This window comes from Antedon bifida, chromosome 2 (assembly GCF_963402885.1).
Source record: "Antedon bifida chromosome 2, ecAntBifi1.1, whole genome shotgun sequence".
In the NCBI taxonomy this organism is placed as follows: Eukaryota; Metazoa; Echinodermata; class Crinoidea; order Comatulida; family Antedonidae; genus Antedon; species Antedon bifida.
Genome location: NC_136227.1, coordinates 7,714,559 through 7,741,443, shown reverse-complemented (window position 1 = coordinate 7,741,443; position 26,885 = coordinate 7,714,559). Strand labels below are relative to the sequence as shown.

The 26,885-nt window shown below is 32.7% G+C and overlaps 2 protein-coding genes across 6 annotated transcripts in view; both read left to right on the top strand.

The window, feature by feature from the left end:
- The first annotated feature begins 13,514 nt into the window (after window positions 1-13,514).
- LOC144836085 (uncharacterized) lies at window positions 13,515-18,051 on the top strand. Of its 2 annotated transcripts, XM_078691273.1 has the most exons (5): window positions 13,515-13,740; window positions 14,278-14,536; window positions 15,087-15,674; window positions 16,406-17,178; window positions 17,259-18,051. In XM_078691273.1, exons 1-4 carry the CDS (start codon window positions 13,582-13,584, stop codon window positions 17,152-17,154), a joined length of 1,755 nt encoding a protein of 584 aa, XP_078547399.1. In that variant the 5' UTR covers window positions 13,515-13,581; the 3' UTR covers window positions 17,155-17,178; window positions 17,259-18,051. The 2 variants fall into 2 exon arrangements, with proteins under 2 accessions (XP_078547399.1, XP_078547398.1); XM_078691272.1 differs by having other exon boundaries at window positions 16,406-18,051.
- A 1,439-nt stretch (window positions 18,052-19,490) lies between these two features.
- LOC144836158 (E3 ubiquitin-protein ligase MIB2-like) overlaps window positions 19,491-26,885 on the top strand; it is a 45,639-nt gene continuing 38,244 nt past the window's right edge. For 2 of the 4 annotated variants that reach the window (XM_078691377.1, XM_078691374.1), the window contains exons 1-2: window positions 19,580-19,687; window positions 20,392-20,646. In XM_078691377.1, the coding sequence (XP_078547503.1) occupies window positions 19,627-19,687; window positions 20,392-20,646 (316 nt within the window). In that variant the 5' untranslated portion in view covers window positions 19,580-19,626. The other 2 variants (XM_078691376.1, XM_078691375.1) reach the window with 2 other exon arrangements.

Below are 26,885 nucleotides of genomic sequence, written 5' to 3'. Positions count from 1 at the left end.
AACGTTATAACTTGAACATTGTAATGCGCTAGGCCTATAGGTTAACACGGTAGATGAGGAGGAGGCAAACCGACCAACCGAGATTCGAACCTGACCCTGTTTGACCCCGTTTGTGACCTGTGTGATCCTGTATGATATGAAATTAAATTATTGAAATGAATTATGCATTTGGGTAAGCCTTAGCATAATGACTCAAACTATGAACTGACTTTTGTGATAATAAAACATCTATGCATTTCTCAACATTATTTCACACCATACGTATAGTTAGGCCTATAGGCCTATGCCCCGAGAAGTTAAAACATCCCCGAGGAAAGTACCTATACCCCCGGGTAGATATCCTGTCCCATGCTTACATGCATTAGATTGGCCACTATCTAACTATTTATCTATTATTTATGGGATTGATGTATGTTTTAGTGAATCTTTTTTTTTTATAAATCATGATGTTAACTATCTAACTATAGTAATTGTGAACCTATTGTTTGTTTTACCATTATTTCTATCGAGGAAAACAATTTTCCTTATAAGTACACATTTTTATATATGGAACATTATAAAGATTTCATTTTGATTTTGATCTCGTGCACTTTTTCTAACTCGTTTTATTAATTTTCTGAACTCTGAGGTCAAAAACAAATTGTTTTTCCAAAAGTCAATTATTGCAAACAAGCAAACAATAACTGCTGCTGGTAATGATATGTCTCTCAGGGAATACTTCGTTCTTTATTAATAATCTAGAAAGAAATATTGTTTTATCTCCCGTGCTGGTATCTTCTATTCCACTTGCTGAAACTCTCAAAGGGATGATACTTCAAACAAATGACCAAGGCAGATAAGGACAACGCTAGACCACTGATCATAGAAACATGCTGACCGTTGACCGAATAATATATTCAAATTTAGTTTTATTCAGGGAAGAGTAAAAGTACAGTAATTCACTAAAACTTTTCTCTTCCCTGGTTATATCTTTATAATTTGTGATTTTCTATTATTGTTTCAATCCATTTTGTAAAGAATACGTCAATTCAGCACTCGACACGCCTTTGTATTGTCATAAGTTATTGTTGTTTTATTAAATAAATATATCGAAAATAAAATTGTTGGGAACGCTGGTAACACAGTTAGTTGAAAAGAAATAAGAAATGAATATGCTAGAATATGATTATGTTAAGAAATGAATATGCTAGAGTATGATTTGATTTTATAAAATGAATGCTATGTTTGTATTTTCATATACGAATGAATGTCAGCTTTCGAAAATAATCAATTATGCAAGTAATCGAATTAATGCATTAATACATATTTACAGTATAACAATAACAGAAAAAAAAAAAAAAAAAAAAAAAATTGTTACTGATTTTTATATTGTTAATTAATCCAAATTGTATAAATTTAAACTTAAATAATCAACTCAATTATTATTGATACAATTTTACCCAACAGCACCATACCATACTGCTGTAACCTATTTCATGTGATATAATGTGTATATATGTATATATAAGGGAAAAGTTGCTATTCTCAAATGTTGTTTTTCAAAGTTACTCACTCCTTAATGTTGATAGTTGATAGACTTGTGAGTAATGTTATGTACTGTAATTCAAGCTCTAAGCTTTTAGTTTTTTATTATTCAAATCTAACTATTTTTATTTGTTTGTTAATAATATGGAAGCACAAAACAATAACCATGACCGACTCTCTAATTTACTTTTTAACCCCTCTACACACAGTAGACAATTCGACGATATAGACCCAGATAATTTTTTTAATGACATAAATATCTCAAATTATTACCTGCCAAATGAATTTAACTCTCAGTTTAATGACAAAACCCAATTTAACTTTTCTTGTGTCCATTTTAATGCCAGAAGCCTGCAAAAAAATTTTGATTCTATCTATGATTGCATTCAATCTTTAAACTTTAATTTCAATATTATTTCAATTACAGAAACATGGATGGATCACCCAAGCCCACTTATTCAGATACCCAACTATACATTTCTTTGCAATCCTCGTTCATATAAATGTGGAGGAACTGGAATTTTTGTAAATAATAATACACGCTATTCAACCAGAGATGATTTAACTTCTACTCAATACTTCTGTGAATCACAATTTATTGAAGTGCATACCGACAAAGAATCTATTCTAATAGGTACTATATATAGACCTCACGAAATTAATATGCCTTTTTTTACAGAACAACTTGAACTTCTTTTAAAACAAATATCTAGAGAGAAAAAAAAGGTATTTCTTTTAGGTGATTTTAATGTAGATATTTTAAAATTTGATTCAAATAATAATGTAAATGATTTTGTCCATTGTCTATTTAACAATTCTTTTTATCCTCTTATCCACAGACCCACAAGAATAACTCCCAGTTCTGCCACTCTTCTTGATAACATTTTTTCAAACAGTCTAGACTCTTCAATGAGCGGCATTGTCATTAGTGACGCAACTGATCACCTTCCCGTTTTCACTGTGAACATTATTAATTCAAGTAAGTCTACAGACAAAGAGAAGCGTAAATTTAGAAAATTTAATGAAAACAATATTCATCATTTTCGAAATGATCTGTCAATAACATCGTGGAATGATGTCTTAGATAAATTAGACCCTGACGAAGCGTATGATACTTTTTTCGTAAAGTACAAAGCCCTATATGATAGGAACTTCCCTTTGTTAGATCCACCTAAAACTAAAAAGAAATTAAAACCTTGGATGACCAACGGGCTTTTAACCTCCATCTCATACAAACAAAAACTTTATCTCAAGAGCATTCGGCACCCTTCCAACGCTAATATATTGAAATACAAAAAGTATCGTAATAAGTTAAATAATCTTCTAAAAAGTGTTAAAGTGGATTATTATAAAAACTTTTTTAATGAAAACAAATCCAATATTAAAGCTACTTGGCGTACTATAAACTCTATACTTAAACCATCAAACAACACAATTCCTAACATTGAGATAATGAGTAATGGAAATCTAACAAAAGACCCGAAAATGGTGTCCAACTTATTAAATAACCATTTCACCAATATAGGGCCTGAATTAGCAAAAGAAATCGACACTAGTTCTATCAATAGTTTCCGTCACTATCTTAGTCCTCCTACTCCAAATTCCCTTTTTTTATCTCCTGTTTCGGAACATGAGGTTCTTAAAATTGTCAACTCTTTCAAAAACAACAAGGCTGCTGGAATTGACGATATATGTGGCAATGTTGTTAAAAAATCAATAGACCTTATTCTTTCTCCACTTACTCATATTTGCAACTTATCTTTATCCACAGGATCTTTCCCTAAAAGCATGAAAACTGCAAAGGTCACTCCTATATACAAAAAAGGTAACAAATCTGATCCCAACAATTATCGACCAATTTCTGTTCTTACTTTCTTTTCAAAAATTCTTGAAAAACTTATCTATGACCGTACGTATGATTTCATTAACCGACACAACATTCTCTACAATAAACAATATGGTTTCAGACAAAACTATTCCACTTCTTTTGCTTTAATTGATCTTACCAACAACATTGTGGATGCTATTCATAATAAGTTGTTTTCGTCTGGCCTATTCATAGATCTGTCGAAGGCATTCGATACCATTGATCACACTATTTTACTGTCAAAACTCTTTAACTATGGTATCCGTGGCATTTCTCTTGACCTTTTTAAAGATTATCTGTCTAATCGACTTCAATGCACCTATATCAACAATGTTTTTTCCGATTTCAAACCTATTGTTTGTGGTGTTCCTCAAGGGTCTCTATTAGGCCCTCTTCTTTTTTTATTGTATATCAATGATTTACCAAATGCATCTGACATCCTTTCTTTTTATCTTTATGCTGATGACACAACCATTTTTTATTCACACACTAATTTTGATTTCATTTTCAATACTTTTAATAGGGAATTGAAGAACGTGAACGATTATTTCAATGCAAACAAACTTTCAATAAATATTAACAAATGCCATTTTATGCTTTTTGGTTTTCGACACCAAGATTTGATTAACGACACTCATAATGTTTACCTTGCTGCCCACAAAATTCCTCTTGTTAAGCATACCAAATTTCTTGGAGTAGAAATAGACGAAGAACTAAACTTCAAACACCACATTAAAGAAATCGAAACTAAAATTTCGAAAAATATTGGAATATTATATCGTCTTTCATTTTACTTGCCCAAAGAAGTCCTTCGCATGATTTATTGTTCACTTGTTTTACCTTTTATTTCTTACTGTAATATTGTCTGGGCAAACAACTATGCTTCAAACCTCAACAAACTTTTTATTCTCCAAAAAAAAGCTATTCGCCTCATCTCTGGTGCGTCACGCCTAGATCACACTAGTGAGCTTTTCTCTGACCTTAAATTATTAACTGTCCAAAACATCAATATCCTCCAACAATGCACCTTCGTCTATGAACATGTCAACTGTCTACTTCCAACTAAACTTTCTTGCAGCTTTATAAAAAATAATAGTATTCATACCCATAAAACTAGATCCTCCTGTAACCTCCACCCTCCCCTTACCAAATTAACATTAATGCAACATAATATCCGTTATAGTGGCACCAAATTATTTAATGATCTCCCCGACGAAATTAAATTGGCACCTTCAAAAAATAAATTTTCTTTTAAACTTAAACAAATTCTACTCCATAAATAACTAATAATAATAAAACAACATATTTATTCTGGTTTTTCTGTGCTTCCATAGTATTATATTATTATTAACTTGTCGTTGACTTGTTTTGTTTCTGTTTGTTTAAACTCCAATATGTTTATAACTTTTTAACTGGCTACCCGTCACAAGTTTTTTTGGAGGGAAACCTCCAAATGTTATTACTTTCTGGGTGTTGCCTCTTAATTATTTATATTTAAATTGTTATTTTGTTTACTTTGAAATGATAAGAAATAAATGTTATTATGAATGAATGAATGAATTATGTTAAGAAATGAATATGCTAGAATATGATTATGCTAAAAGAAATGAATATGCTAGAATATGATTATGCTAAAAGAAATGAATATGCTAGAATATGATTATGTTAAGAAATGAATACGGCTAGAATATGATTATGTTAAGAATTGAATATGCTAGAATATGATTATGTTAAGAAATGAATATGCTAGAATATGATTATGTTAAGAAATGAATATGCTAGAATATGATTATGTTAAGAAATGAATATGCTAGAATATGATTATGTGAGAAATGAATATGTCAAAATATGAATTGTGTTAAGAAAGGTAGGCTAAAATGATTATGTTAAGAAATGAATATGTTTAAGAAAATAAATACACTAAGTGAATGTGTTAATAACTTAACATTTAAGGAGATGTACTGTATATGTTAAGTTATGAATAGGCCTATTATGAAATGAATATATTTTTAGTAATAAAAGAATAAAAAAGGTAATTGGTTGAATAGCATTTTGATGTTTGTGTGCACTTCTAATGTCAGTCACTATACATTTAATTCATGGAACTTCCATGATTTATATTAAGGCTGCGAGTGAGGGCGGTATCGTACAGCATAGTAAAGCATAATAAGCGGTGTCTATCTGTTTTATTATGTCATACACAATCATAATATCATCATTATAATTATATGTGTAAGTATCGATGGTAATTAATTTGAATGAAAGGTAGACAAACAACAAAGACAGTGCAAGAACACGTCGCCACAATAAAAGTGTTACTGAAGGTGTAGATTTTAAACAGCTATGATACAGGCCTACCATGATGGAACATACTTTCCCATAAAATTAACAAGGAGCCATGCAAGCCTATATGTTGTTAACACGGTCATTCAGCTGTTGGTCCCGAAGGTGTCCCCTTAATAAAGGTTATGGTTTGATATAAATGTTAAATTTTGGTATGCACGGCAACATTTTTAAAGAATGATATTTGTTTCCTTCTATTTTGTCTCAATTCGGTATAAACCAGAAATGTTAATATTGATTTTGAATACATTATTATTTAAACAGTTGCATCTGTATATATATATTGCTTGAAGGTTTGCATGACGAAATCAATATGTTGGTATAAAGTTTGCTGTACATCACGTATACATATTTCTGAAAGAACTGTTGAGTTTCTCGACGATTCGATCAATTATACTTTGATTGTCCTCAGAACATTCTCACTTTTGAAGACGATCAAAGTATATTGATCGAAACGTCGAGACACTCAGCAGTTCTTTCCAAAACAATATATGTGGTGTACCTCAAATTTATATCAACATCTGGATATAGTGTTAATATTAACACATTTATTTATCTTAGTAAAATATCTATAATAATATAATGTTAATCTTTTTTTTGCGTTGCAATTGTAACAGTTCGCATTCAGTATCAAATTCCAAGTTATCTCACTTCGGCAGACTTTGTTGGATTTATATTTTCAATAAGAATGAAAACAGTAATACAATGTAGATATTTTTAAGGAGAGGTTAGTCAAATGTGGACAGATTAGGTAAAGAAATCCTATCAAATTTAAACCCTGTCACCTCCGGGAGTTCACCTGTGATTATACAAATACATAGCCGAGGGTACCGTACGCGTCCACACACCTCGATTCACTATTCTCGAGCCGTGATCAAGAATGGAGATATCCTGATAAAAAAATATCAATATTTTCTACTAATAAATTGTATTATTAGTAGAGTACTCAGCCGGAGGGCGTAATTTCCTTATCACAGATAATCTCAGCTCGTAGAAAAATAAGAGGGTTTAAAGAGAACGTTAACCGGTGGAAACTTTCCTTAATTGGATACCTTTTACCAGGGCTTGGAACTCAGCTAAGCCGAAATATCAACAATTGGAGTTTATCCTAAAAACGTGCCTATTGTTTGGTTTGTGACTTAACGAGACGGAATTTCACTTCATTAAACACGACCGATTAAACAGTAAAGCAGTTTAGATTTATGCTTGTTCTCCAAACTAAATATTTGTTAAATATAAAATTGTTTTTTTCCAAGGTTTAATATTGTATGTTTTTCTAAAAGAATAAAATAAGCAGTTAGTCAACAGAAACTACAGCGTAATTATCCACCAACAAACGTGACATTACTAGCGGATTCTCAGTGAGCTTATACTGTTAAGATTGTATTAAAAGTATTCATGCAAATTCCGTGAACAGCATCATATGTGTTTCACATGTAACGCCTGTATCCAACCTACCCTTAACCATGGAATTGAAGAGAACCTAATTTTCCACATGTTATGCTGTATCACCGAATTTGCATAGATATTCAACAAATATCGTCATATACAGTCACCGACCGAGAATCGAGTGAATCACAAAATCTATTATAACATTCGGATAGGCTAGGCTTAGGCTCTGTCTACATTATCAAATTTTATGTGACAAAAATGCGATGTCCCCTTATATATGGACATGATATATATCTACCATATTTAACCATAACTACCATATTTGGGCACATCACTTTTTTTGGTCAAACTAGTTTGATAGTGTAGATAAAGCTTTAGTAATTTTTACAAAATAAATCATATATTGGTGATTGAAATTGCATAATAGGAACAAAGCCAAATATTATTTGTATTTATGCAGTGACGTATCCTGAATTCATGAAAGGAGTATATAGTGTTGGATTTGAATGAAGCCCACCGAGCATTCCCAAGCTCAAAATGTAGGTTCTCTGGGCTTAACATGGTCCAACCATGGTGCTATAAAATTAATTTTATAGCTCCATGGTCCAACCACATTGATCAGTTCCTTTCATTTCGACATCAGTGAAGAAAAGCTTTGCAGTAGTAGGCCTATTACCCCGGGTGCCACGAAAAAACATTATTCTAATGTAGGCGACCAGAGAGTAAATGAACTCTCTGATGCGACATCATTTTGTAGCCTATACACCGAATGTTTAACCATGTCGACATAATGCAATAAACGTTTTTTAGGTCAATCCACTATGCCTAATTCAGTGCTTCACAAAACCAAATGTTGGATATTATAAATAAACACGATGGGCCTAATTCAGTACGAAACTTCACACAACCAAATTGTGTAGGCCTACTGAACATTTTAATATTATGGATTCCATGTAAACACAAAACATCTTTGGGAAAACAAACAGGCTGCCATATCGATTGGAATTTATTCTTAAAGACCCTAATTGAGTTACCTTAATTCTATGCAGATCATCAGATTTTCACTTTCTGCTGTTTATCGTTTTCAATTTCAATTCAATTTCTTTTATTTCGGAAAAAAAATCTGGTAGAGCGATTCTTTGCAGGATTCGATCAAGGATAAACTTAAACTGAGTTTCAAAAACCTTTAATTCTATGCTAAAGATTTTAACTTTCTTCCTAGTGAAATATATACTGTATAGAAAATACACAGGTGTGTTTATCGTTTTGGTAGAGCGATTCTTTGCAGGGTTAGATCGAGGATAAGACCTTAATTGAGTTTGAGAAAACTTAAATTCTATGCGGAAGATTTTAACTTTCTGCTTAGTGAAATATATATAGAAAACACACAGGTGTGTTTATCGTTTTGGTAGAGCGATTCTTTGCAAGTTTAGACCGAGGATAAGACCTTAATTGAGTTTGAGAAAACTAAAATTCTATGCTAAAGATTTTAACTTTCTGCTTAGTGAAATATATATAGAAAACACACAGGTGTGTTTATCGTTTTGGTAGAGCGATTCTTTGCAAGTTTAGATCGAGGATAAGACCTTAATTGAGTTTCAAAAAACTAAAATTCTATGCTAAAGATTTTAACTTTCTGCTTAGTGAAATATATATAGAAAACACACAGGTGTTGGTAAACAGACGCGTTATCGAGAGGCATTCGTTAAAACTTTAATTGAGTTTCACAAAAACTAAATTCTATGCTGAGGATTTTAAATTTCAGCTTAGAAAACTGATCACTAGAGCAAACAGACGTGATATCCAGAGGTATTCATTAACATTGTTTTAATCTAGTATGCGGGCTCTAATACAGTGTTTCACAAAACCAATTCTGAAAACTTTTAGATTAACGAAACCCCTTGATGAAATGGAATGCACTCTTATAAAAGAATTAACAGATTTTCATCTGTTAGGTACACAGATGCGCAATCGAAAATACCTAAGTGTGAAAGAATTAACACGTCTAGTGTTTATGTACAATCGAGGTGTTATGCGAAAATTAGCCGACAATAAACCACCACTTTCCCATCTTAATCTTTTAATTACTGAGCGGTAATGAGAAAAGGGCACAAAATAGACACTTTTTATCTCTAACATTGTCATCCTTTTATCCCATCTTGTAGTTTTTTTGTTTGTTAAAAGCGAGTTATTAACGAAGACAAAGGGTTACACGTGGTGTACTTAAAGTTTAAAAACACCCCCAGCTGTAAATGCTTCTTTTGATTTGTTGGATATTTCAAGTGATTTGAATTTCTTACGGTAACCAGGGAGTTGTGCGGTAACCGATTTTCAATTTTATCATGGCTGGCGACATTATACAATGTGTAGTATCGTGTCTGCTGACGGTAACGTGCCTATACCATAAATGTCATCATTGATACAGTATAAAATTAAAAATACATTGAAATAACCATAGGCCTACATTTAATAGTGAATCTGTAGCTTGGTGGTTAAGTAGTGGAGCCGTCACTAGCGTGGTTGCTAACTTTTAATTCTAGGGTCCAGGGTTCAATCTTGTTAAAACTCACGACTCTTTCAACTCCACTCCCTAAGCCTCAAATGAGACTTAGTTTAAAAGCCACGACCAATTATCTTTTAAACATAGTTTATCCATCCTGTAATCGCTATTGTATGCGTATAAAATAAAATATATAAAAAAATAATAATAAAATTATACAAACACATTAAAAACATACGTTCACGTGACATGAGCGAGAGGAAATATATAGACTTAACACTATACACTATTCAGAGCATGGAGGAAAAAATAAATTTTTTCCTCCATGTTCAGAGGTTTGCGCCCAAATATATTGTTTTCTATTGTTTAAAGTGCACAGACTTTCTATTTGTGGCATTGTCATTCTTTTATCTATCTTCTTTTTTTTGTAAGTTTCTTTTCTGTTAGTTATTAAGTACGATTTGTGTGTGTAAATTACATTACAGTTGGCAACCTCAGTTTATGATCATACTCTCATTTCCATGTCGGCGAACTGGATTTGATTTTTATTATTATTGTATAAATGAGAAATTGTCTTTGTGTTTGAGGTAACGAACGGCATAGATAGGATGTAATAATTCGTGCCAGGAAAGAAAAATGTTTAAATTGTTTTACACTAGACCACCGGATTGCGCCTTCGTGTCAGGTACTAACTTCAACGAAAAGCTGAAACAACAACTTTTGTATATTTTATAATGCGAATACTACTCATAATATTAATAATAACAGAATGTCAACTTTTTTTTAACCACAAATAACTTCCAATTAGATATTTTCGGCGTTTCTTTAAAGTAAATAATAACAATCTATCAATTTCATCTATCTTTAATTTACCCTCTCTTCCACTTCCTACAACATTGTAATATTTTTCCAATTAAACTATTTTTTCCAGGATATAATTTTCAATTAGATAATATTTTCGGCGTTTCTTTGAGGCCAATAAATAATCTGTTCATTTTTAGTATCTATTTCAGCTATCTTTAATGCACTCTCTCGGACTTCCTTTATTTGTAGATATTCTTATAGTTATACCATTGATGATTCCGACAAAATGTACTATTGCGTACTATTTTGTACTGTCTACTGAACCGTGTATTTCGTGTTGATGCAGTTCTTTAGTTATCAGGATGGAGTGATTAATTGTATATTCTGCACGTGGTTACAGAAATAACAGGGCACTCAGAGAGCGAAAATCTCAGACCATGCTCAGACTAGGCATATGAACATTTAAGGACGTGTTCCCATTCATCTATGGAACCATCCTTTGGGTTCAAGTCCCTTATCGGGCGAGTTAATTTTTTGTTTCATTTTTAAATATCGAAAAATAAAAAATAATATATTTTTACCAAATTATACTAGTTAAAATCTTATGAAAATCGGGCAATAACTTTATTTATTTTTTATTTCAACAATATTTTACGAGGGTGGTCCATTCAGCCGAAGCTGATCATTAGGGACCCTCACAAAAATACATCATGACGAGACATAAACATGTAACAATAAACATCAAATTGAATTGAATCAAACTTGTTGAGTATCTTGCTAACTAACAAATATTATAGATCTACAAAGAAAGCAAGAATACACACACAAACACGCGCAATCGACCACATAACTTTTCTCCCCTTTACAATTATTTATTCATTATTATTTATTTATTTGTTGATTAGGCCTACTCTTTATTTATATTTATATATAGACTCCTTTTTTCTGGTGGAACTAATAGCCTTAAGGCCTCTGGGTTTATTTAAGTTTCTCCAGCACGTGTATTCTACTTTTTTTTAAACTCTCATTTTGTTGTTCTTACATAATGATAATGAGCAATGAATGTTGGAATGGCGCTATATAAATCGAACGACTGATTGATTGATGATGTATCTTATGAAAATAAAATTGAATTGAATAACCTGTCACCATTCTGGTGGAGGTTGAACAGTGACGTACACTCATTATACTATCACAAGAAGGGGAAAATGAACCAAAGAGGATATCTTAGTATCTTTATTCATTCGAAAACTGTAAAAGCAAGCTGCCAATGATTGACTGAATTGGTGTATTTTGTACATTATAGTTATGAAAAATGTATGTACAAAAACATCACAGTGTAACATAAAAAAATAAATATATTCAATAAAAATGATAAATTGGTTTATTTTGCAAGTCTACATTATTATTATTATTATTATAATGTATAATATACAACATAAACATGTTATGTTAAAATTAAAAAAAATATGTAAAATAATTGCAAAAACTACAATGTCATGTCGTGTAGGCTACGCCTCTTACAATCTGAATATAAAGTAATTTATATTCATGAACACTTTTTTCCACATAATATCCTGGAAAGTTATAGTCCGCAAAGTACAATCTGCCATACAATAAGTGGAGTACTGGATTATTTAACACTCTTGGAAACTTAAACTTTTGAAGCATTTGTTAAGTTATTAATACGCCAGAATAATTAGCTTTTCTGCACGAGCAAATACCGTGTATAAGCATGGATATTGAAAGACTTATCCATGGAAGCAGAGATAAATTAACGCCCCCAACGATTTACTTAATTTATCATAACGAGTTAGATGTTTGGGAAATATTTTGCACCAGTAACAATGACAACAAAATGTTATGTTCTGGGGACAGATACACTTCCCATCAGTAATAATGTTCTACTTTGTATCTATTTAAAAAATTTTTTTTTGTATATGTTGAATGTCTATCTGTATATAGAACGCACCGTGTATGAACGGGCGCCACCTTTGTAAAGGTGTAGTTTCAAAAACATTATTACCTCCGCCAAGGAGGTTATGTTTTCACCCATGTATGTTTGTGTGTGTGTGTGTGTTTGTGTGTCTGTGAACAGCCTGGAGGCCACAGTTTTTATCCGATTCTCACCAAATTTGGCAACAATGATCTATGCCCCAAAAGCTCGGACGAGTTCGAATTTGAGGGGAAAAGGTCATAGGTCAAGGTCACAGCTAACAAAAAACTATTTTACTGCCTAGAGACCACAGTTTTTATCCGATTCTCACCAAACTTAGCCACAATGATCAATGACACATCATATAATTGTGGTTAAATTTTGAAGGGTCAGGGTCAAAGATCAAGGTCCACAAAAAACTAAAAAAAAAGAAATAAAAAAATAATTAAAAAAAAAAACCTCATTGGGACTTGAACCACCGATCTCAACTGTGAGAGGCTGGATACATAACCATTACACCACACTGTCATCCACAACTTTGTAGTGTGCAGTTAACATATTTACACTTAGAACTAATAAAAAAAAATGTAAAAAAAAGTATTCAGGGGGCATTTTATGTAGGGAATTTTACACAGTAGGCGGAGGTTTGTACTCTCGGAGTACCCTCTAGTTGTTATATGAATTTAGGCCTATATCCAATTCAAATTTTACACCTTTGTTCACTTCTGTACAACATCCGATTCAAGATGGTGACGGGATGAATAAGAACATTCTACTCATTCGTTGTCTTATTAAACCTCCCTTGACTAAATAGAGAGAGTGGTTTTAATGTCATTGTTAACAAAAACCCACAGTCATAAATATCATGCAGTAGGGCCCAGCTAACAGTGAGATTTAACAAATTAATTAATTATCTGAGACGATTCTTTTTCCGTAAAGACAAGAAATAGATCATGATAAAAAACAGTACAATTCCAGTCATTTTGATATTCTGTTATCAGTGTAGTATTCTAACGAGGCGTCTTACAATTTAAAAGTCTCTTTTCCCGTGGACTAACTTTTAACCAATTGGTGGATCGATCAGTCAGTTAGCAATAATAACAATAGAGGGCGATGTATTACAATTTTTGACTCGCGATCGACGAGAGGAGACGCGACACACGACGAGACAATTGAGAGTTGGGGGCCATTTTGTTTCCATTTTATACAGACAAAATGCCGGGATGTAGTGTTGTTGGATGCAAAACTCGTCGTGAAAAAGGTTTAACAATAAGATTGCATAGATTTCCAGCTAATGCAATTAGAAGAAAACACTGGCAAGAAAATGTTGGGCGGAAGGGATGGATTCCTAAAAAAAATAGTTTAATTTGTCAGGTACAAAAATAGTCTGCTGAGTGAGCCTTGTTGACGTTGTTGAGCCTGACTAGCCGGCTGGCCCCGATCAAAATAGGCTACTACTAGCTAGATTAGGCCTAGTCTTAACTTTATATAGGCCTATGCCTACCCAAAGCTAGGCATAGGTCTAGAGCTTGCTTGACTAGCCTAGCCCTACCTAGGCTATCATGCTAGAAAGAGGGAGGCTAGGCCTAGGCCTAGCTAGCTTGGAAGTAGGCTAGCCTCCTAATAACTAGGCCTAGATTAGAAGGTAGTTTTAGTACAGTATAATAATTAATAATAATAGGAGGGCGCTATTGTTCTTTATTAAAGTTTTCATCTTGCATTTCTATTAATTACTCTGTTGAACAGAGGGCTATAATTATTCCTAAGCGTGATAAAAATGTCAATATAGTATTAGTAAATAGAAAATTTGAATGGTTTGTTTATGTATGTGTCCTAAAGTTAAACACACACATTCATTTTACGGTCTTGTTGTATAAATTCTAGTAATTTACTTAACATTTTCTTTACCAGGCACATTTTGATGATGATCAATTTGAGAAAAATCGAACAGATGGAAAACGAAATCTTAAATTCAATGCAGTACCAACAATTTTTCCGCATGGTCGACACCTACGAAAGCCAGTAAAGAGAACGTACGTAGCTCATAATAGTGTACTCAAGTTGAAGATTCCAGAGAGAGTGACTGCCGACCATAATTACTGCGCTAAAGATCTGCCACCACCTGAAAGACCTAGGAGACCTGGAAGAGCTAGGTCACCTCTCAAACTAGGTTTGTACTATGAACAAAATATATACAGTAGGAGTTTCATTTTAAGTAATAAAAACAGTCGCTGTTGCAGAGAGAATGCACATGTGTGGCAATTGTCTCACAGCCATGGCTTTTTGGTTTGTTGTTGTGCGCGCCGTCTACAGTATAACTGTTCTACTCTGCGTCCAAAGTTGAAGCACTGCCATTTTTAATGGCCTAGCTCCCGGCCTAGAATTTGTCAATGATTTACAATGGATAAATTGTATAAAAATTGGTGTGTTATAAAACAAATAATGAATGTTTTTTATTTGTTGAATGGAAATTAATAAAAAAGTTCAATTTAATATAGTGCAAAATGCAGGGTGCTCCTAATCGCTGAACAATCAACAGAAAAGAAAAGCAAAAGATTAATGAAAACAAATTTGACTGGCAATATTTGGCTTCACCTCGTTATTAAAAATAGAGCAGTAAAATTTGTCAACTTATATAATATTCTCATCATCCCATTCATTATCATTTTGATTCATTGAATTTTTATTTGTTCACTTCTATATATTTTTTTTAATTTCAGAATTTGATAAGTCGTCTTATCCATGGCTACGGAAATCAACCACTAAAAACAAAAATGCAAAAAAATCCAACTATAAAAGTTCATATCAAACCAACACTCAAAATGTGGCTCACATGGACAGTCAAAATCTGGGTAATATTGACGTGCAACATTTGGCTCATATTGACAATGTGGATCATACCTATAGTGACACTCAAAATTTGATTCACACAGAAAATCAAAATAGCGAAAATCCTGTTCAAACTGACAATAAATGTGGAGAGGAGAGACACTCATTGTCAAGACCGAATTCCGAATCAAATTCACAAATCATAGAAGAGCTCAAAACATCTCTTCGTAAATCTGAGAGAAAATGTGAGAAGTTGATAAAAGAAAGAGAAATACTGACCGCTGCTTTTAAGAAGTTTTTTGCAGAGGACCAATTGAAGGCTCTCGCTACAGGTGGTTTACATGGCATTGAATGGACGAGTGAAACTATCAAGAAAACGATGGAATTGAAGTCTATTTGTGGACGAAAAGGTTATCGATATCTTTTGGCCAAAAACTACCCGTTTCCTTCCGAAAGGACTTTACAACGAAGAATAAGACGTAAGTAATGTTTAATTTGCATATTAGAAATTGATATGTAAATTAGCATGCCTAATTAACATAATATGGTTATCCCAACTTGTATAAGTGTGCATGTTTTAATATAAATTCAAAAGTTTTTCCCAATAAGTTGTATATTTTATGTACTTGTGCAAAGATGACACATTTTTTTTAATAAGCTAATTTCATTAAACGGAGAACTATCTATCAGAAAACAAGGCACATAGTCGACCTTTCCAATAAAAAATTTTAAAATACATAATAATAATAATAATATATACGAATTTGTAAAGCGCCAATTCCAGCAACAAGTGATCAAAGGCGCTGTGGACTAAGATGTTACACCTTTTCAACAACATTCTTCTCCCCTAAGGGTCACATCGTGTCATCGGCAGCCAACTACAGCGACATTACGTCTGTCCACGACAGTGTGTGTGTATGAACTAGTACACCGGGGTAACCCCCTACTTGTCTCGAAAGATGTACTAGGTTCTTTAAAGTGCACATGAGCCAGATTTACACTGGACCTACGGTTTATAGTCCTTATCCGAGAAGACTTGTTCTACCACCAGAACCATGGAGCGAGTGAGCCTCTATGGCTATGGATTACGGTTCCACTGTCTTAACCGCTCAGCCACACTCACTCATCACACATGCATGGTTGATGGTGCCAATAGCCTCATCCCATAAATTTATTTATCGGTATTTAAAGTAAATATTTGTTTTTCCAGAAGAGAAAAAAGATAAGGAGAAGAAAGCTATGGATGAAAAAGCAAAGACTGAAGAAAGATCTGAACCAGGCACCCAAAATGTAGATGGTGCTCATGTCAGTCCACCATCATCAGATATGGTTGTCCTAAGACTTCTAGACAGTGAAAACGGCACTGTACAGGACTTGGCTTGTAACGATGAAAATGTCTTAGCTTTGTTTGGGATCACAAGGAAAATAGGAGATGGACAAATTGTATCAGAAAGGGGTGAGACTACAGACCAAATTCTCCCTGATGAATTAATTAAAATATGTCAAAGTGAGGAATTTCTACAGACTAATAGTGAAGGAATGACATTTGAAATTGGAGATATTATGACAAATAATCACAATGTTTTATTGGGGACTAGGCAGCAACAGCAGCAAGCCAATAATGGAACTAGTATATCTGGAATACAGCAACAAAACAGTGTAAGCTGCAGTGGTGTTTTACCTGTAGAACTGCAACAACCCACTCTGGTTCACAGTACTGATTCACCTGTAACTGATATGGTCTCTTCCAGTAATTCTCTCTCCCCAAACATAGATACAGAAACTGAAGTGGTTGTGACAGATTGTCTTGAGCCAAATGGCCCTTTGGTTGAAGTCCTTACCATTCCTTATATGATGGAGAGTAGCATAGTAGACGGTGCTAGCCACGAAGCTGTCTATGCATCTATCCAGGACCAGTGTAATAACATGTTGTTGCAACAAGATCCAACACATTCATAAATATCTTGAGATAAAGCCATAGAAGTAGTATTAAACAACTAGAGAGTCACTCAACATAAGGCTCAACACATTAAAAAATACCTCGAGATACAGCTGCTATGGAGGTAGTATTAAACAACTAGAGAATCACTCTAACACAAGGCTCAACACATTAAAAAATATCTCGAGATACAGCCATGGAGGTAGTATTAAACAACTGGAAAGTCACTCTAACATAAGGCTCAACACATTAAAAAATATCTCGAGATACAGCCATGGAGGTAGTATTAAACAACTGGAAAGTCACACTAACACAAGGCTCAACACATTAAAAAATATCTCGAGATACAGCCATGGAGGTAGTATTAAACAACTAGAGAGTCACTCTAACATAAGGCTCAACACATTAAAAAATATCTCGAGATACAGCCTTACGTCAGTAATTATTTGTAAATGACGCACCTCTCCCGGGGTTCATATAGTGGGTCATATAATTGACAAGTGCATAACACTGAAGAAAACCAAGGTGAAGAAATGAGTCTTGAAAATCTTAAATCATATTCCAGAGGGTGGACAAATATAAAATTGTCATTGAAGTTTTAAATAACTTATTTGAGAGCACTATTTTTGCAATAGTGCCCAGGCAAAGTTAGCACACTCTTAAATTGGTTAATACAACTGAAATAATAAAGAAAATGAAAAACAAAGAGTAGATAAATGGGTGGAAAAGTATACAAAAAATGTCTAATAGATGGATGTTACATACTGTATGGAGCGATGGATGGTGGATATATAAAAGATAAATGAATGGATAATTGGATTGATAGATGGATGGACTTATTATCATTAAGAAAATGATATTATCTAATGTGTTAACCTAAGGTTCTGTTAATAAACAATATTGATTGAAATTTAAAATACTAGCGTTTTTTTTTTTCCTGTTTTTACTATTTACTAAAGCTCTGTCTACACTATCAAACTAGCTTGAAAAAAAAAGTTTAATATGCCCAAATATGGTAGTGGTATGACATCATGGGCATATCACATTTTTTTTGTCACATAAAGTTTGATAGTGTAGACAGCGAAAAATAATCAGTCAATGGAAAATATGACTGAATATAGAATATTAATAGCGCCCTCTATAATTAAGAGAAAGTTTTTGCTTTCTGCTGACGTTCATTTTCGATTTGGGTTGCATTTGAACCTGTAAAGCTCTGTCTACACAATCAAACTTCATGTGACAAAGAATGTGATGTGCCGCCCATATATGAACACGGTGATATCATGCCACTACCATATTTGGGCATATCACTACCATATTATTTGGGCACATAACCCTTCGTCGAACTATAGTTTTTATAATGTAGACAGGCGGCTTTATTTAATGGTGGTTGAAAAAGTGTAATACTAATATAATAATCAATTACAATATCAATGAACACACACAATGTTGGCCTCCCTATTATTAATTGAAAACATGAAATATGAAGTAATTTTAGGGCGGTGAGATCGCTTCTTCTTGTTCGTGCTCTTCCCCATGATAAAATGATAATCATATGATGAACTATTTTGATATCTGTGTAATTGGTTATTATTAGTTCCTAATTAAAATTCAAGTAACAGAGAACTACTTTACATTTATGGTCAGCGCTTCCCTGTTAAAAAACAGGATTCGCCTTGCGAGAGTCTTCCAATTCACCTGTTATTATCACGGATGTTGAGCCGATCCTAATTTGTTTTAATCTATATCGCGAAAACACGGATCTTCAGCAGTGCCTAAATGGATTAAAAAGAACCGAAATATATTAATTACTTCACGGAATGTAAATATAAAACAATGAAATAATCACAAGACTTTATTTATTATTTAAATAGTAAAAGGAAAACGTCGACGTAGTGTTATCCCTTTCGCAATAGGCTAATGATTGTGTAATTAACAATTAACGCTATTTTACTATTTATTCAAATATAAAAAGTTTTAAATCATGATTTATACTACCCATTGGCAAATAACGAAAACGATACAGGTAAAATATGCCGTCTGAGTATATATAGGCTACAAATAAACTATAATTCTTTTCTTTTCATTTCCTCATAATTGTATTTAATGGAGGAGCAGAATTTAGTTGAAATAATTAATTATTGTACTGCAGAAAACTCGCTGTAAATCCGGGATGAACATTTTAATTAATTGTAAAATAAACATTAACATCGTCTGCTAAATATTAGCAGAATGCATAAAATATCAAAGGGGAGTTCCCCTTTCAACATATCACACACATGGAAAAAACATAAGTTACTTTATGGCGCATGCTCAGATCAATCACAACCAATGAATAAACTGTTTTGGTCGGAAAATGGCGGATGTGTAGATAGGTTGGTCTAAAAGGTCAGGTTTACGAATACACTGCTGTTCTACCTGTATAATTCTGTGGTGAGTTGACAATTCAGTTTACAGCACAACGCACATGTGATTCTTTGGTGCATTTAAATATGGTCTTTGGTGGAATAAAACGGAGCACTTCTAATGAATCTAGGCTAGGCCGAGGACGAGGTAATGAGGTTACAAACCCACCACCACCAGACGGAAAGTGCAGACGTCAATGTTTGTTGTGAGAGGGTTCGACCGTTGACAGATGGGTCATTGACAGTCACTGTCTAGCCTAAGTAACTGTCGATGTAGACCTAGGCAACTATATAATCAAAATAGCTCTAAATTAATGGATGACAGTGAAAATACAAAGTTATATTAATTATTATTATAAATAATAATTATTATTTTCAAATAAAAGTTTGTGACTGACTGAATGACCGGATCTGACCTCCTGCTGGCTGGGGCCCTCTTGACTTAAATAATTTCAACCTTATTTTTCATTTTAGCCTGATCTAGGCTAGTCTAGCAAGGCTATTTCACTACATAATAGTAGGCTAGGTTACAGGTGAGCTGGGCTAGTAGAATACTAGTAGTAGTACTATTTCTAGGCCTGTAGTTGTATTGTAGTTGGTGTGACAGTGTGTATGGAGGACAATATGAATGCAATAGGATTCCGTGATGATGATTACAGACCAAACTAGGTGAACTGTTCAATGGTATACAGATGTGGCATGGAGGGAGGTTCAACCTTGGGTTGACACCACAGAACTAACTACTAGCTAGGCCTAGATACCAATTACAATTAAGCCATTCAAATCATTAACCTTTAGCAGTTCATTGTAGTTTTTTATTCAAACTAACCTTTATCTTTCTTTTTTTCACAGATATACTTACAAAAGTTTCTCGACTGCGACATATGGAAGTAGGATTACGTGTAGTCCGCGGCCCGAACTGGAAATGGGGCAACCAGGATGACGGGGAGGGCCACATTGGGACTGTCGTGGAGATAGGGTGTGCTGGTAGCACTACGTCTCCAGATAAAACTGTTGTGGTACAATGGGATTGTGGGACACGTACCAACTACCGAACCGGATACCAGGGTTGTTATGATTTATTGATTTATGATAACGCACCAGTTGGTAAGTACCAATAATATTATATGATAAAAATAATATTATAACAAATTTGTAGTACTACTGTACTGTACACAAGGAAAATGATTTATTTGACGAAGATGTTCCTGATCTACAGTAGTTAATTAGTCTAAGTCAGCAAACATGTACACTTGTTATTTCATTTTACTTTATTTTTATTTATTTTATTAACACTTTACAATCATACAATATACAAATATACAATTAGATACATTCCGATATATTTAAATAATACAATACAAATTTAATCTATTATTAATCTTTAATCTTTTGCATTTGATTTTTCTATTGATTCTTTAACATTTTTTTCCTTTGATTTGAACAATTAAATCTAAAGATAAAATTCTGAAATGAAGATTTTTTAAATCATCATCTTGTTTGAACCTGTTGTATGTTACCATTCTGTGTATTAGTGGTAGGCTCCCTACATTTGAATGTGAATTCAAATAAAGTATAACAAAAAAACAATGTACACTTCTTAAGGTAGGTGTCATTGGCTTTTAACACCAAACGTAATATTAATAAGCATTTAAGTGCTTAAACTTAAACTTAATTAAAAGGATATTAATAACTTCCGTGGCTATAACAATGATAATGATAAATTACTAGTCATCTTCATATCAATCAGTCATTCATTAGAGAGTTGTGCTATATTCATGTAAAGTGTGTCACAAAATTATGTATTAACCTAATTGTTTTTGCACACATCTTCTCAGTACCAGTACAGTAGGATTACAACAGTTTTGATCTAAGCCCGTCTTCTTGTGGACAGTAGCACTTTAAACACTATGTCTAGTGTACAGTACTACAGTATTATAGCTTGTGTGCACTTTAAAGAACCCAGTGCATCTTTCGAATAGGGGGTTACCCCGATGTACCTGGTCTAATGAATCAGCCTCTGTTGTTGTAGACAGACGAACAGGCAGATCTTGGTTGACACACAGGGACCCTAGGGGAGAAGAAAGTTGTACAGTATGTGCCGTCCACACCTGTGCATAATTCATCCCGGTTTAGACTGTATGTAAGACACTAGGTCATTCCTATACATTTAGATGGTATTATTAATTAATAAATAACTAGAGAACACTATACTTTATGTGACAACAAAATGTGATGTGTCCATATGGACATGATGATCATATATGGGCACATGACATTTTTTTTGTCAAACTACTGTAGTTTGATAGTGTAGAATTAGATACACTGTTTATTGCAAATGAATGCTTGCTTCATAATCTTCTACATTGTGAAACACACTACTGTAAAATAATGTGTTATTGCGGTGGAAAATGTAGTTTCCTGCAGTAACTGCAGTAGAATAATTTTGACATGATCCCTTAGTAAATATATTTGTATGGATTTATTATTTTATTTCTCATTGTCAGTGATGATACTAGATAGAATAGCTATCAAATATTGATTATTGTAAACAATACCCAGCATTGACAGACAGTTTATTTAGGTCATTGATAGATCCACACCCAATGTGTACGAAATACTATAATTATCAGTGACTATTCATTGAATGAATGACTATTCTTTCTACTGTACCAGCACAAAATACAATAATTTGTCATCTACTGTATTTGGTGCCTAGCAGGGAAAAAATTTCATTAAAAAATTTTGTTTAGCAATATTGCTAATCAAACTGATTTTTGAGTCGAGAAACATAGTTTTGTTTTGTATTTTTGCAACACTGTTTTAGAAATAAAAAGGTTGTTTTGTATATTTTTTTGCTATTGTACACTAGCGAAATTATTCCCTGCCTACCTTACATGGATAAACCAACAATAGCCTATTCTCTTCAAAGAGCAAGATATAAAAGTAAAAATAAACACAATTTTAATAACTTTTTAAAAAATTGTCCCCCTGAAAAAATATATATTTTGTACAATTTTTATTGTTAAATATTAAATGTCAAATATAGTTATATTCCCTTTGAACAAAAAATTGATCAAATGAAAAAAAAAATTATCTGAAAAAATAAACATAATTTAATCCAACAAATTTTGAAAATACTTTCGTAATACTTTGGGTCATTTATTTGGGTCATGATCATAATCAAAGATTGCTTTTCACATGGTTAAATTTACAAAATAATTTCAGTTGTAGCGTCTGGCGGCAGAAGTGTTTGATATTACTACCGTGTCCGCGAAGAGTTCATGTACGAGACGAATATAAGCTTTTGGTAAGCCGTCAAACGCATACATGAATTTACGTTGATGGATATAGACGACAAAGGTATATCTATCAATCAAATGCATTTTATTTTGAATGACATTTTATATTGTCTACTACCATATTGGCGGTCTCCTTCGTCAACTGTCACAAACGAACCGAGTTTGAGAAGTTGTTTCACAAGGCATGACAGATCAGCAGCACGACATAAAAGATAATTTAGAAAGAAATTTGACGTAAATTGTCAGTTGAGAAAGTCCATTATGGAGTGGAATGAGGAAACGCTCCGAGGGGACCAATATGTTCATGATTCGATTGCGAGGAATGGTTTTTCATTAGTCGCAAATAATTGACTGCTTCTCCGTATGATCATTGGGTACAGCCATGAAGGGGAGATGAGGTTTATTTCTTTTTTTAACTGAAAAACACTTTCAATACTTAACAATTTTCGTAATTTCCAAAGTAGTTTAGTTTAAGATTGTCCCGCTAAACGTTTTGTTTTCTTCAAATTTTTTTGTTAATTATGCCATTTTAATGTCTTGTTTTACCTGAAAAAAATGTAATTTAAAGCAAAAAATGACAATGGTTTTTGATTAAAATTAAATGTTTCTTTTGTCTTTTTTATAAGTGAAATAATAATTTTTTGGAGTTTTTTTACATTAACTAAGTGAGTAACTTTTTTCATGTTTTTGGGGGACATTACATTGTTAAGAATGATTACTGAAATTACTATAAGTACTGTACAGTAAAATATTTCTATGTTATAAAATTCATTAAAAAAACATTTTTATATAGTCATTCGAAGTATAAAATTTATCTTGAAAAACCTCCTCCCTACTACTGCAGGTATACATTGTTTGTGTATTTTTTTGTCTTTAAAAATCAGCAAAATTAAATTTCATTATTGCATTTTATATAAATCATGACTCACCAAAAAGACTGAGAATAAATATATCTTCTTCAAAACCACTTTACATCAATCATCATCCCCCCGAGAATTTTCTATTAAAATGTAAATTAAAATTGAGTAGAATAGCTTCTGTATCATCCCTGTGTCATTTTCCATTATTGAATGGCTCCAGGTTGTATAGGAAGTTGCCATGTTAAAATGATTCTCCTTTTTAACTGGTAGTTTTCAATGTTGTAATGTCAAAATTGAGATCTTTAATATGATTACAGTATACTATAAAAACTTTTTATAAATAACTGGTTTTATTATTTTATGTTACACAGTAGTCTCATAATAATATTATTGTATGAATGAATGTCCAACAAAACATCGTCATCGTTAATAATAGATAGATAGATAATAGATAGATAATAATCTTACTTAGTAACAGTGGCACACGATAATTATGTCAAAAGAATACAGTAGTGTCCAATAAATTAAAAATCAAATCAAATGTTTACATTTTTTCAGATTTAAATTTTTAAAATAATCCTAAAAATATATGCATTACACTGCCCTTTTATAATGAGAGTCCCCTAAATAGGAACTGGTCATAGTGTTATTTAAAACGTGCAATATTGCCCTTGTTTGTTTGTTGAACACAGAAAAATGGCTTAAGCCGGGGTGTCCCCTGAATAGAGGTCTTCCTTGAATAGTGATGTCCCAAAAAGAGGGATACTATATTACTTGCCGCAGTATATAATATGAAATCAAACAATCTTGATAAAAGAATTAAACATTTCCATTTCCAACACAAGATGTCATCATTAACAATAACATAGTGTTGTTATTTTAGATCAATTTGCTCGTTATTAAATGAATATTCATGTTTTCGATCAATATCTCAATTAAATATCTCCGTTGTTATGTTTTGTCCTACCAAACCGGAAGCGCTTGGTGTACTCATGAATATTAATTACTATTATTGAGAACCTCCAACTACTGAAAAAAGACACAAAACAATTTGGTGAGGTTTTCTATATTTTTTTAATTTTGTTAAATTTGTAAATTTCATACCAAGTGTACATTTTTTCTTCAATAATAATTATTATGATTTGACATAATAACATAATGTTGGAATCACTTTAAACTGTAAGTAAAGCTCTGTCTACACTATCAAACTAGTTTGACAAAAAAAGTGTGATGTGCCCAAATATGGTAGTGATATGCCCAAATATGGTAGTGATATGTCCAAATATGGCACATCACATTTTTTTGTCACATAAACGTTTTATTATTATTATTATTATTATTTCTTTATACTGGGTTTGATAGTGTAGACAGAGCTTAAGTAATAATCACCAATGTCTTGGGTATGATATGTTTAAATTGAGTAACAACATTTCCAATAATTAACACAATGATCTAATAATATTCATAATTTAGTTTGTTTTTTTTTCACACGAGGCAAGCAGAATTTAATTAATTATTGAATGAATTTAATTAAGTAATGATAATTTACAGTAATATGATTAAAAACCTGTTCACTGTTCTTAATAAATTCAATTCAATCTTTATTTCTGATTTTCACTTAAAATTATATAAAATAATAGTAACAAACAGTATTTTTTAACATTAATAAAGTTGTTATTATTATTCCGCTTTTTAATCTTGGTTCCTACAGTACTTAGAATGTCACCTGTGATAGACAACTCACTTTCATTGAAACTACGTTGTTTTAAAAGCAAATGTAAATGGGGAATAACCTGGGACGCCACTTACCACAACTTTCTTCTTATCAAGGGTCCCTTGTGTCGAGTGTTGCCACCAAACTGCGCACGTTCGTCTGTTCACAACGTTTGCCTACACTATCAAACTAGTTTGACAAAAAAAGTGTGATGTGCCCAAAGCAATTGGGAACAATTGCTTTAGGATACATCTTATTAATGCCCGATTTTTTGTTATGCCTTGTCTACACTATCAAACTTTATGTGACAAACAAATGTGATGTGCCCATATATAAACATGATGATGTCATATCACTACCATATTTCGGCATTCACAGCCATATTTGATTTGGTCACACTTTTTTTGTCAAACTAGTTTGAAAGTGTAGACAGCAGAGCACTAGGTCCTGAAGATTTCCACTTAATAGGAATTCTAACCTCTGTGATTACTTTTCGATTTGAAAGTAAACATGATTTCCTTCCTTCCAGTCTACTTAACAATTTAGTGTCAAAACAAGGAAAGCATAAGAATCATTTTAATTCCGATGTTTGTAAAGATGTTTAGATAGCATAAGAACCTTTCATGTTAAGTGATCTGCATTGATTTCTGACTAAATTTTATCAATTTTGTCTATCCTCAAATCTCAGCTGAAAATATTGTTAAATATCGTGTCCGACAAAACACTGCACCACTGCAATGCTAAACAGTTTATTTGAATAAGGGCATGTGGCGCAGTGTGTTAGACGTTGAACTACTGATCGTGAGATCGAGGTTCGAATCCAACTCTCGCCGCATTGCTTGTACCCTTAGGCAAGATACTTCACTTACGTTTGCCTCTCTCCACCCAGGTGTATAAATGGGAACCCGGTTAGATCAACACACACCTTTGCGCTGATTACTATAGCTGCATTATGGGCGTATGTTTCCATACGTGTTTGATCAGGAAAAAATGATTGGGATAATAAGGTTCACAACAATAGGCGCTATATAAATCTAGAATATTATTATTATTATACTGTAATGAGACCATACAATATTTTCCCTCTTTGATTGAGTACTTCATAGTACCCTAACCAGCGGCATGTGGTAAGAGTGCTGTATGTTTTCATATTAGGATGGGTAAATTTCTACTAATAATATTAAAAAGTTATCTTTTTTTCTTTAATTGTTTACATTTATTTCCATTTAAGTACATTTTTTATGATTCTTGTAACATACTGTAATTCAATACAACCTTTACCTACCTACTGTACATATTAAAACAGAGAGAATAATTCATGTCAAACCAACAAGACTTCCCAGTTTCTGTTTACATACACTTGACAACAACACTTAATTTAATGAATATTTTCAATTAAAAAAAAAAACTTTTTGTTTGGTGAAAATAAAATGTCCTGCATATCTAAAATGTTTGGTGAAATGAATGCAA